This window comes from Epinephelus fuscoguttatus, linkage group LG11, assembly GCF_011397635.1.
Source record: "Epinephelus fuscoguttatus linkage group LG11, E.fuscoguttatus.final_Chr_v1".
Taxonomy (NCBI): Eukaryota; Metazoa; Chordata; class Actinopteri; order Perciformes; family Serranidae; genus Epinephelus; species Epinephelus fuscoguttatus.
In genome coordinates, this window is record NC_064762.1 from 16,435,563 (window position 1) to 16,448,818 (window position 13,256).

At 40.7% G+C, this 13,256-nt stretch overlaps 1 protein-coding gene across 1 annotated transcript; it reads right to left on the reverse strand.

Annotated features, from left to right (window-relative positions):
- Nucleotides 1–1,512: 1,512 nt before the first annotated feature.
- hebp2 (heme binding protein 2) lies at nucleotides 1,513–11,050 on the reverse strand. Its single transcript, XM_049590911.1, has 5 exons — nucleotides 10,982–11,050; nucleotides 10,605–10,705; nucleotides 8,922–9,057; nucleotides 5,910–6,090; nucleotides 1,513–5,683 (listed from the first exon to the last, which is right to left on the reverse strand). The coding sequence occupies exons 2-5, from the start codon at nucleotides 10,677–10,679 to the stop codon at nucleotides 5,500–5,502; spliced, it is 576 nt and encodes a 191-aa protein (XP_049446868.1). The 5' UTR covers nucleotides 10,680–10,705; nucleotides 10,982–11,050; the 3' UTR covers nucleotides 1,513–5,499.
- Between the last annotated feature and the right edge of the window lie 2,206 nt (nucleotides 11,051–13,256).

The following is a 13,256-nucleotide window of genomic DNA, read 5'->3' on the forward strand; positions in this document are numbered from 1 at the left end:
TGGACTGTGGGAGGAAGCCGGAGCACCTGGAGAAAACCCACGCTGACACTGGGAGAACATGCAAACTCTGCACGGAAGGGCAGGGTTATACAAACATATAAGTATATTTAACACACATGCGAAGAAAACAACCACTAACACAAATACTGGCCTTCATAAAAATCACAATCATACGACTTGTTAAAACTGCCACAAACTGACTGAACCAGTCCAGCTCATGTGTCAGCAGAAATATTTTGAAGTATTTTCACATGTACCCTGACTCAAGGTCTCCAAATCTCTCCATCAGGCTGGAGGGGGAAATAAAATTAAAATACACGACTGGAATTAAACAGTGAGCCTCATTATAGGTTTCCTATCCACTGCCATGTTTCACCTCACTGAGCACGGCCGATGAGATCAATCTGACTGGTGAACAACAGATGAAGTGTGTGTGTGTTCAGAGGATAAAAAAAGAAGTTGTTTCTGCTGAGCGTCTGAACATGATATTGGGAACAATTCTGCCACAAATAAAAAGAATGACTCAGCAGATGTGAACCTGACGGCGGGAGAGAGAGAGAATGAGAGGACAAGGTGAGAGTGGATAAAGGGCGAAGTGAACTGTGGCGAGGATTTCACCCGGCGGATAAAAAGGTCACGGTGATCAGAGTGTGGAGGACGGACTGAACTGTATCCACTACAGATCAGATAAACAGCTCACTCTGAGGCGCTCTGCTGTTTGTGATCCACACCACATGAAGGAATCCTGTTCGGAAATAAAGACGACTGAAACATAATTTTATAATTTTGTAATAAATTAATAGGTGTATTTATTATTGATGAGATAATAAATGTTACATTCTTAAACATCACTTGGAGGGAAGTAATATCTCCCATGATTCATACATCAGTGCAGTGCTTATGTCATCATTCCCTCATTAAGTACCATTAAAAACACACGACGTCTATCATGAGCTCTGAATGTAAACATGATAGATGATAATATGATTTAATGTGTAAAAGGACGTTAACTCAGATTTAAAAGGCACAGTGTTAATGTTAGCTTACAAGTGTCACTCTTTGTTAACATCTAACATCCACCAACAGAGGTGGGGCCAAGTCACAAGTAAGTCTCAAGTCTTTGCATTCAAGTCCAAGGTCCTAAACTTTGACTTTGGGAGTCCTAAATGAGTCATAACATGCTCTTCATCAAATGTAATGCCATTTTAACAACAGAGTACTTGTTAAAATTAGTTTATTATAAGTTGTTGTGTCTCGGCCTGTTATAACCTGCACATTTTATATGCTGCAATTTTTTATGTTGACCACAGCGTAGTTTCTGTACACGAACAAAATCATCTTTATTATTACATTTTTCAAATGGCGCTCAGTAACGTAACATGCTTCATGGTTCTCTCCTGCAACTTGATTGGATGCTGTCAGATTGGTTCAAACAAAGTGAATCTGGAGAATTTAGAGTCATCTTGGTGGGGATGAATTGTGATTCGGGACATGAATCGTTTTATGGCACACTTTAATCTTTGGGCTTAGAGGAATGTGTCAGGTATTTTCAAGTCAAATGGCTCGAGTCTTAATGAAGTCCCGAGTTACTGGTGTTACAGTCCAAGTCGAGGTAAAAGTCGTTGTGATTTTGTCAAGTCTCACGTCTTCAAATTTCTGACTTGGGTGACACTTAATTTGGATAGTCCACCTACAGATAGTTTATAGAGTTTATTTAGAGTATTCAAAAGCTTATTTTATGAGATTCAACAATTCAGCTGTTTCACTTTCTACTGTAGATGTTTAACAAATTATCTGTACAGTAAATGGAGACAATTCACCAACTGTTCTTATATTTATTTAGTTGAATTTGATCTATTGGTTGAGTAAACAAATTCCACTAGATCAGTGGTTCCCAACTGGTGGGTCGCGGTCCAAAAGTGGGTCGCAGGTCCATTCTGAATGGACTGCAAGTGACTTGCAAACATGTCAAGTTTGTAAAAAACACACTTTATTTGAAGTACAGTGAATTTCCAGCACAGAGCTTTTATTTTATAGTGCTGTTTCCTGCTGTGGAGTGAGTGACTAATGGACAGCTACTGAACAGAGACAATAAACTAGCTCAAAGACATGGCCAAATCAAGTAGTTGGGAACCACTGATCTAGATTACTCTGGAATATGTAGTCAATTATCTAACATATTCTACAATCAAACATCTGGAGACTACAGTTGCAATGACAATTCGATTAGTTGTCACCTGTTTGATATATCCCCAACTAATTTAGTAATCAACAATCAGTTTGAGTGGGGCGTCGGTGGCTTAGTGGTAGAGCAGACGCCCCATGTACAAGGCTGTTGCCGCAGCGGCCCGGGTTCGACTCCAGCCTGTGACCTTTTGCTGCACGTCACTCCCTCTCTCTCTCTCTCCCTCTTTCACACTTGTCTGTCCTATCCATTATAGGCTAAAAATGCCCCAAAAAATATCTTAAAAAACAAAACTAAAAAAAAACAATCAGTTTGAGTGATTATTTAGGAAAAGACAAATCTGATTCCAGCTTCTCAAATGTGAATATTTCCTGTTGTTGTCTATGTTTCATCGCTCCTCTATGACAGTAAACTGAATGTCTTTGGGTTGTGGACAAAACAAAACATTTGAGGACTTGGGGAAACATTGATCGCATCATTCACGATTCTCTGACATTTTATAGATCAAACAACTGGTCGATTAATTGAAAAAATAATCTCACATGGAAAAAGTGACATGGCTGAATTGGTGAATTTCAACTATCTGTAGGTGGACTATCCAAAGACAGTGTCACTGAAACTCAAGTCCACATCTCTGCCTAACAGCACACAGGCATGTAACTACACACTCAGTTTACCAGGGGAAAGGTTTTTTGTTGTGACTGCAGTAATGCAGGTATGACTGATCCAGATTTACAATGGCTCAGTTGCTCACCGTATCGAGTGCGATAGCGGTGACAGGAATTAAGGTCTGAGATCAGATAAGGGGGATCCACCAACATTTTGTCAGGCAGGCCGTCAGAGTCACCTTCACAGCAGCAACACTGACTGACAGGAGGAAGAACCTGCTGTCAGTGTTTGCAGGTGACCTACAGAGTTAACGGACAGCTTCGTTTTTTGCCTTCAAGTTTATCTCAACACGTATCTCAACACCATCTGTACACTGAGAGCGTGATCGGTGGCTGTAATGATTCCTCCTGTCCAAAGGAGATCTCAGTGTCAGTGACGGGGGGACAAAGTCTACAGTCTGAGTCCAACATGTAAAGTGAATGTCCATATTAAAATGAGTCCTTTTGTAAAATAAAAGCCCCTCTGTCATGAACAATGTTTCCTTGCTGAGCTGCACTAACAAAAAGAGAGTATGTTTTACTTTTCTAAAAAAAAAAAAAAATGTGATCTTGAAGACACAAATAATTAAAGGAAAATGTTGATATTTTTCAACCTTTACCCTATCTTGGGTCTGAGTAACCAATGGGAACAACCACTTTTAAAAAGGGGTCCAGTATTGAGTGAGAGCGCTGCGGCCGGCAGCTGCGAAACAGGCTACGATGTAACCCCTCGAGGAATGTTCACACCCTTAATGTATGTCCACTACAAGTGCTTTTTTTGCTACTGACAGGCTCACATTGTTATTATAAATGTCGGACAACATTATGGAAAGGATCCCTACAGAGACAGACATTAGGCGTGTACTTCGAAGCAGGATTTGAAGTTAGGGAGGTAACTTATTCTTAACAGCTAACATGCTCCAGAGTATCGGATCACAGGCTATAAACACCACGACCTCTGACCAATCAGATCACTGAAGAAAAAAGTATCCAAGGACCAAAGTCCAGAGTCTCAGGCAAAAAAATGAATATCCCATTTATTGCTATATACCTACATGATGAGAACTAGGACACAACAATAATCCACACACTGTTAACTGGCTCCTGTTATTATAAATGCCACATTTGGGTCAGATACACTTCATCAGTCACTAACTTTAGGCTACTTTTCCACCCTTTATTTCAGTAGCAGAAACAGTCTGACATTATGTTTAAGTGTTTTATGTGACATATTCAGAGTAGATTCATCATCATCCAACTACATAGCAAAAAATACTCTGTACTAATGTCACGTAGGCCCACAGCAATAATAAGTAATTTAAGTCTCGGGCAACGGTGAATTTTTTAGATAGTATTTTCAATATTTTTACATTTTATGTCATAAGATTACAGAAAATCATTTACATCCCACACAACTGACATTTTACTGTCTCATAGTCGCAGACACTTTTGGTACCGTTTCATTTCAGCCGACTTCATTCATGGTTCTGATGTCACTCGTAATTACCACCCCCGCCTCTTTCACATGAACATTCTTCTCGTAGCTGGATAGGAAAACCCAGAGTTGACTGAACTAGTTGATAACCAGCTTTGTAGTACCGGTTATCCAGACAGCTAATGTGACAGGTTAGTCAAACCAGATAACGAAAAGATATCCTGGGTAAGCTGAACTGGCTTCTAAGTACAAGGGGTAAGATCTGTTTTGTTTCACCAGAAACGGCCCTGAAATCGCCGTCGCCACAGCTACCAGACTCCCTTTAAATAAAGGTTAACTTTAGCGTGTATAGAGGCAGCATATTTGTCATCTAAGTGGATGCATTAAGGGTTTATTTCAACCAGATGGTGATTGTTGGAACAGCGATAAAATGACTGTTTATTTAAATGGAGCCTCGTGGGTTTGGTGATTCTGGGTCAGTTTCTGGTAAAACAAAATGATCTTACTCTTCAACAAAAAGGTCCATCTCCATAATGTTGTCAGACACTTAGAATAAAAATCTGAGCCTGTCAGTGGCAAAAACAAGCACTTATAATGGATGTACAGTGAGTGGTTATATTGCTGCAGCCCTCTCGCTCAGTCCTGGACCAGTTTCAAAAACTGCTGTCCCCATTAGTCATTTCGACACAAAGCCATAAGAAAATAGGGTCCAGGTTGAAAAAGATACAGAAATTACCCTTTAAGAGCTACTGCATAAAAAGCAACAGCAAATTAGTGCATTTAAAAAAAAACAGTTATGAAAACATAAAGAGGCACTTGTGGTTTCTGTCATGACAGGATGCACCAAATGAGAGATATGTTTCTTAACTACTTGGCTCCACCTGCTGGACATATTGGTCCACTGTATCCAGTTTTCCCTTAAGGTTTATTTGTTTATAATGACCTCTGATAGCTCCTGTTATTATTTGTTTGGTGAAGACCTTCAGTGAGTTTAAATCAGTAACTTTCAGTCAAAGTAAACACACAGTCAAACATGTGGAAAAATGTCAGTGTGACCTTTAAAAACTTCCATTTTGTTTATCACGTTTCTACAAAAGCAATTACTTATATTCCCTTTAGACATTAAGAAGAAGTGCTGTGCTAAGTGTTATCAAATGATGATGTAGATTTCTTTCTTTCACCATGTGCCTATTTGACAGAGTGCGCAGAGTGTTGCATGACCTTTACTCTTCCTACTCTGGTGTCTTCTTCAGGACCCAGACCTCGTTCCTTCGGTTGGTGAGTTTGAAGGGACTGTCGTACCCAGCTGCGTAGAACGGCTTGTCGACATATTGGAGACCGTCCCTCTGCAGGCTTTCAATGAGTTTCAGGAGCTCTTCGCGCTTCATTTTCTCGTTGGCGAACCCACCGAACGTCCTGAAAGAAAGACAAAGAAGAATCTCAGTTTAAGTTCTGCATATCTGGGATTTAAAAGTCATTTATCAGCTTTCTTCTAACTATTCTTTTGATTGTTATGGTGTGTGCAAACAGTCAGACATGTACAGTAATAAGAGGACCAAGTTGCATTTTGACACTTTTACATAATGTCACCTTAAAGTAGCAATTAAATATATTATCAAAGGATGCCTCGGTTGCACTCTACCTGACATAAGCTGTGAACTCTTTCCTGTGCTCCACAAACACCTCCGGGTCGCTCGGCTCCGGTGGACTCTCCTGATGCTCCTCTGGGATGTAGAAAGACACAGTGAACTGAGATTCACACGTGGGGCCGGCTCCAGGGTCCACGCGGCACGTCACAGGGGCCGTCATCTCCACTTTCACCTCTGAGGAACAAGGAAATAAATACTTAAGTTCAAAGGAACAGTGTGTGGGATTAAGTGGCGTCTAGCAGTGAGGACTGCAGATTGCAACCAGCTGAAACTTCTCCTGTGTGCCGAGCGCAAACTCCTGGTTAGAATTCCTTCAGTGTTCATTGTTCAGGAGGTTTATACCAGGAGCCAAATTATCTGCAAAGGTCTCTTCCTCTTCAAAATGAATGGAGCAGGTGATTTTAACCAGTAAACAGACTGAATAAAGTAGTTTCGCGTTACAAATCAGTGTTTCTCTGTTGCCGTTTGGCTCGAAGGCCCCGCTCTGAGCTACTGTAGAAACATGCCGATGTAACATGTCAGACTCTGTAGACATAAACAGCTCATTTTAAGGTGACGGAAACACGAAAACTCTCACCAGTGGTTATCCATGACCAAAACATACACACCAACCATAAACTAACATGGAGTGGTCAGCACTAGGGTCCAACAGCGCCTACACTCCCCCCGCAGGCTGAGGGTCTTTGGAGTCAACCACAAAGTGTTGCTCCTCTCCTATCATGCCATAGTTGCGAGCTTCCTGCAGTGTGGCGTCTCAGCCTGGTTGGGCAACTTCAGTGTACAACTGAAGGCCCAGATCGCCAAGCTGATGCAGAGAGCCATGAAAGTCATGGGAGTCAGGCAGCACGCCACACTCCAGTCTCTCTTTGAGCAAACCATTATCAGACAGGGTCAGAAGATTACCTCAGACCCCACCCATGTCCTCCATCATGAGTACCAACTTCTCCCCTGGTGCAGGCTTAACCACTTTAACAACTCTTTTGTCCCCTTGACAGCAGTGTGTACATGCACAGTACGTACTGAGTGTGTGGATATCTTTGAACGGCAGGTACCGCATGTATCCTAGACAAATTTCCCTCGGGACAACAGAGTCTGTCTTATCTTACGTCTTATGTGATAGTCTATTTCTGCCAACGCATCCCAGCTCAACATACAGTGGAACACTAATGTCGTAATATCATCCAGAGATTCTGAAGTTGTGTTTTGCATTTAACCCAAACAGTATTGCGTGTTACTCCACGTTCCCAGACAAGGTTATTCTGTCTCAATCTCCGTCTCAACAGTCCGCCCATCCCCTCAGGTAAAGAGTCTGGGTGTCATCCTGGACTGTACGTTGTCATTTGAGGCCCACATCAATAAGGTTACTCGGTCTGCATACTGTCATCTACGAAATATTAATCATCTTCACCCGTCACCTACACCTCAGAGCGCTGCTATCCTCGTTCACTCTTTGGTTACATCTCGTATTGATTAATGCAGTTCTGTCCTCTTTGGTCTCCCTCTCAAGTGTCTCCATAAACTTCATAGATCATATCACCCCTGTTCTCCAACAGCTTCACTGGCTTCCTGTTCAAAATCCTGCTTCTCACCTTTAAGACCCTTCATAATCAAGTCCCTTCCTACGTGTCTGAACTCCTTCATATCATATACTCTCCTGTACTCTTGGATCCTCTTCTGCAATCAAACTCCCATCACCTGCCCGCTTGATTACCATGGGTTCTAGAGCCCTCGCTCTCAATCCCCTCGACTGTCTCTAACAAAATGCACATATCTAAAAGACACCCTCGTCTGTTGAGCATGGAGCATAGGACAGACTCCTTTCCCTTTAACCGTGGCAGCCATGGCAACGGAGCCAGTTTGGCACCCTTATCTGGGCAGCTGTACTCCCTCCACCACAACTGGGAGACCAAAGATGGAGTGCGTTCATGACAAAGGTCAAGCAGCCTGATCTCTATGCCTCTTTTACTATCATCCATTTCCATGACTGACTGAGGTTAAAGGCTGTAACACAACATCATTCTTCCACAGGCAGAACACTTGAAAAAAGTGAAATAAAATGTATCATGTAAGAATGATGTCTGACCGAGTAATCAGCTTTTGTAAGATACACAGATATTAAACTCTCTAAACAAACTCTCCAGCTGGTGGATCAGAGCCTCCCTCCGTAACGCCACCTGAACAGATGGCGGACATATACGCACAATACGTGGCAGATGTAGGAGATTAAACAGCAGGTTTACACATCACACTCTCCTCACACTGCAGACCTCAGTAGTCAACGGCACAAACAATATATATTCTCATAAATAATGCTGCTGTGAACTGCTGAGTAAGACAAAAGGCAGCGCCGCTGTAACAAAGTGCTGAGCAAGAACTAAAGTGCACTTTTTCATCCACGCTTGCATTTATGCATCCGCTCCCTTGTCTTCACGCCAACGTTATCCATAACTTTATTCTGCAGCATTTGAACATTATTAAGTTGAGTGATTGTGTTTAATCAAGTTTAATTTTGGTTTGTTAAGTTCATGGCTTTATTACAACACAAAATAAAAGCCTCGCAACACAACACCTCTCTTGACAAACATAACATTACGACCTTTATAACTTAAGTTACATCAGACCTGCTTTTGCTTTTTACCTTTCATACAGCAATGTGGCACTTTAAGATTGGTAGAAAAAGATGTCCGCACACTTACATGTCTGCAGTGTCTCATTTTATTTCTGAGCTTCTGCCGTTGACCTTCATCAGAGCATACATGAGGCAACAATGGACAATCTCAGTCTAATCACTGGCTGTATGCAATACACCTGTGTGCAACCCTAGTGGTAAAAGCTCTGCCTTCTGGGAGTTAAGTTTTTTTACTGGTTGGCAAAGTGAAAGGCATACAAATGGAAGCCATATCTGTCTTGTCATACAGCACCACAATATAAAACAAGGGTGGTACACAGTGAAGATGAATAATTCCCATCTTTTAAAGGAGGAGAACAAAATGGATGACACTCACTGTTGTGATTGTTGCCTTGAATGTAGCTGAAGAGCCTGCGGAAGCCAGCGTTCATGGCTGCATCCAACTGCATCCCACTCAGAGTGGTGCTCATCCATTTGGTGGCATGGTAGGTACGAATCTCATAGTCTTCTCCCTGCAAAACACACACATATATGCACATACTTACTATAAATAAATTAATCTGTTGATCATTTTTTAAGAATAATCTCTGAATCATTTAATTCAGTGGTTCTCAATTATTGTAGCAACACACTGGTGTGCCGTGATGCCAATCCAGGTGTGCTGTGGGATTTTGTGATAACCACACATTTTTACTGCGATATTCAACTGGACCTGCACAATCAGTTATGAATGAATTTTTAATTGTCTATATCAGTATGTTGTGTGCACCTGTTTCTTAATAAAGAGGCAAACTCAAAACTAATTGTGCATGACACATCAGAAGCCCTGATTGGCAGCCAGTGTGAGGGATGATAACATTTAAAAGGAGAAAGCCATGAGCGGGACAATGGATCACTTTAATAGACGGAGCAAATTACAACAAAGCACCAGTGAAGACGACCTACCACCAAAAGAAAAGAGCAAAAAAAAAAAAAATGTCCGTAGACAGTATCATGAAAGCTACCTGTCTTACTTTTATTGTCTTATGTCATGACAAGAGTGATAACACATGTTATAGAACCTGTTGTACACAGATATAAATACAGGTGTGTTCAAATGTTCATGTTGCACCATATCCTGCTAACTGATCAAGAATTATGTCTCAAGAATGTGAGTGTGAATGGTTGTCTGTCTCTATGTGTCAGCCCTGCAATAGTCTGGCGACCTGTCCAGGGTGTACCCGGCCTCTCGCCCAATGTCAGCTGGGATAGGCTCAAATAATAAATGAGACTTGGATAATACTGCACGAGTTGTGTGAGAGTTTGTAACCGGATGTTTTAATATAGTTTTGCTGTTGTTAAATGCTTCTCTCTTTAATTTCATTCATCAAGAATAGAAGAAAAACTGTTTTCGTCACAAACACAGTGCACAAATAATAATTTGTGTGCGAGTGTGTTGAGGAGGGGATGGTCACGTATTCTTTTAAGACACTGTCAAAAACATAAGAAATGATTCAACCCCACGCTTTGCTTAATACATCAATACTATTTTTATTATTCTATCACTCCAGCAAAACAGAGTCTAACTGGTCACAGATTTTCACCAATCACAATATTCAAAGATTAAAGCGTCTTGTTTTGTTCGACACTCAGTCCAAACACACTCAATTTAAAATGAATGAGCTGGAGTCAGCAATCATTTGGCACTTGAACGTGGTTAATTGATTTTCAGAAACAATTAATTTTCTTTTGATGGGCTAATCTTTTTAGCTCTACAGAGAACTTTGAAAATAGCTATCATAAGTCCCAAGTGTTCAAGTGCCTTGTTTAGTCGTATTATTAAACCTCAAAGGCCCCAAATATTCCAGTCATGATGCTATAAAAACAGAAGCAAATCCCCACTTTTGGGAAGAGGGAATAACTGAAAATTCCAGTTAAACTTGGGCTTTTGCTGATTATGTAAACTGCTGATTTAACATTTCAGCACAAACTTAACTGACATCTGCTGTCACATGTCTGTGTGACAAACAGACCAAAGGTTTACTGTCCTGTTTTGCAAGTTCACCTGGGAAACATTTACCTTCTTCTCCTCCTCTGAGTATTTGGGGCTCTGCAGTCCACTTGAGAACAAAACTTGTCCCAGAGCTTTCATCATGGCTGCAGGAGGGCGGTCAAAACTGTCTGATAACAAAAGTAAAATATCGACACACTCAGACGTTTTCCAACAACTGGCAAACATATACTGTGTAATTAAGCATTATACAACCTGGTATATAACCAGTTACATCACGTCACGAGACGACACCTTAGCTTACAAAACAACTCTGTTTTCAGTAAATAAATCATTTCCGGTTGAGTATTTCTTCGCCGCCTCACTTAACGCTTCTGTTAAAACAAAGTTATCACCGTGTGAGTTGTAAATTAATTAAATACTCTCAGAAACAGAAGCGTAATTACCTGTAACGTCACGCGACTGGTGCAACTGTAGCGGGATGGGGCGCGTTTGTTTTCATGCCATCGCTTCCGGTTACACAAAGCTGACACCTGATTGGCTGAGCGAGAGACCTTCAAAATAAAAGTCCACTGAGTGAATAAAGAGGCAGAAAAGTTCACCTTTGCCTCCATTTAGACTAAATTTAGATGTGTTTGAGTGCCCCAACATTCCTGCTACAAATGGTGCAATTAAATTATAGCATTTATAAGTGAAAGTGACATCTAAAACACTAAAAACGAGACAAAAGAGAGGGGATGCATTTAAAAAATAAACTTTATATTCACTAAGGCATGATCTGAGGTGTATCTAAAATAAAATACTTAATAGCAGGGCAGAGATTGCGCATTATACAGGAGGAATATGTTGAAAATGCAGTCTGACAGAATGTAAATCCCCTGATAATGTTTGCTAATAAAATATAAATTTAAACTTCATACCCACCAACATTATTAGGTATGATCTGAAGTGTTATTGTCTCTCTGTACCAGTGAGTCCCATTCCCAGTGTACACGATGGATGGACAAATTTGTATGAGAACATGTCTGTGCTGTTTGTAATGACTTAACCTGCTGGCAACTGGTGTCATGTGTGGTCAGTCAAGCCCTGATGACTGACTGGGTGCACCTGTAGAGTGATCCTTAAATGGGCTGACTCATCATGCCTGAAATGTTTGCATTTCTGCAGATTGTTTTCAACTGTCTTTACAGTGTAGTATCTGAAGTTCTACATGGTATTTGATGTCCTGGGTCTGATATGGTCAGTTAGGGGCCCAGGTCAAGAATTTATTATGGCCCAGGTCAAGGATTGATAAGCTAGGTTGAAAGGTTGGATTCCATCTAGATCGTCTCTCTGTCACCTGTCTCATTTTGTCTCAAAGTTCACAAAAACAACCAACCTATATACGCAGGGTAGTTGGAGCTGTTATTCAGAGCAGCTCATATTGGCTTCAAACCCTCTCTCAGGCAATCCTAGGTGCTTGATTTGATGCTGGACTTCTTGTAATAAACCTTTCTTTATACAAGCAAGACAGTGTCAGCGGAGTCTCCTTCATCACCTTCACATCATCGCTATTTAATAAACAACAGCCCCAATCTGGCATATATAATAGACACATTTAAAAATCCAGACTCCTGACTGAATGTCTTGTGCCCTGGGTGTGTGAGTCCTCCACACCAGAGAAGACTAACACAGGAGGGTTCTTTTTAAGGTGCAGCTACACTCTTGTGAACCCTGTGATCTGAAGTACACAGAAACTAGTGTCAGGTTGAAAATGCACTCTGAAAGAATGTATATGCACCTATTGTTTCTGCTAGGAAAGTTTAAACTTCTCAGTATCCACCAAGATCGTTAGACGTGATGTGAAATATATACAAAATATAATACTTGATAGTGCAGCAGAGATTGTGCATTATAGAAGGGTTTACATATACTGGCCGACTGCATGTACGGCAAGGTTGGACAAGCACCTTAATCACTGTATAAATGCATTATCTGTCTAGGAGCACCTCTAAAGATCACTTAGATTAATCAAGGGTAACAAGTTATTTTTTGGTTGTTTGATTAGTACAAGTACCCAACTTCAAAGACTATCTATTTGTGTGGGGGTTGTGTGTAAGGATAGACCGATACATCGACCGGCCGATATATCGGGCCGATATTTGAGTTTTTTACTTGTATCGGCATCGGCCGATACGCGGGTGGGTTCGCGGATTTATTTTTCCCTGGCACTTTTTTTCATTTGAAAGTATGTGGTTAAGTTGAACGAAGCTGTTGAATCCTACTGTGTACAGTAGTTGTTGTTTTATTTATGCTTCAGCTTAAATATTTGTTTATTTTATAAAGACATTACTGGAAGATTTAAGAGCACTGAACTCTTTTTTTTATTTGAATGTATAATAATAATGATAATAATAATATTCTATCTGTTCTACCTCAACTTTCCAATTTTTTTTTTTATTTTTTACTGTTCAATAAATGTTTCTTATTTTAAACTTGACACCTGTAATATTTGTTATCATTGTGTCATTTTTTTTTTTTTTTATGTAAATTGAGGGAGCAAAAGCAGTATCGGCCCCAAATATCAGCTTAAGAAAATCGGCAGTCCATAATCAAACCGGCTAAGGGTGATGGAAAAAAAACTGGTATCGGCATCGGCCCTAAAAAATCCATATCGGTCTATCCCTAGTTGTGTGACTGACTGTCTTTCATGCAACTAGCAGACTCCTGGAAGTTACTGCT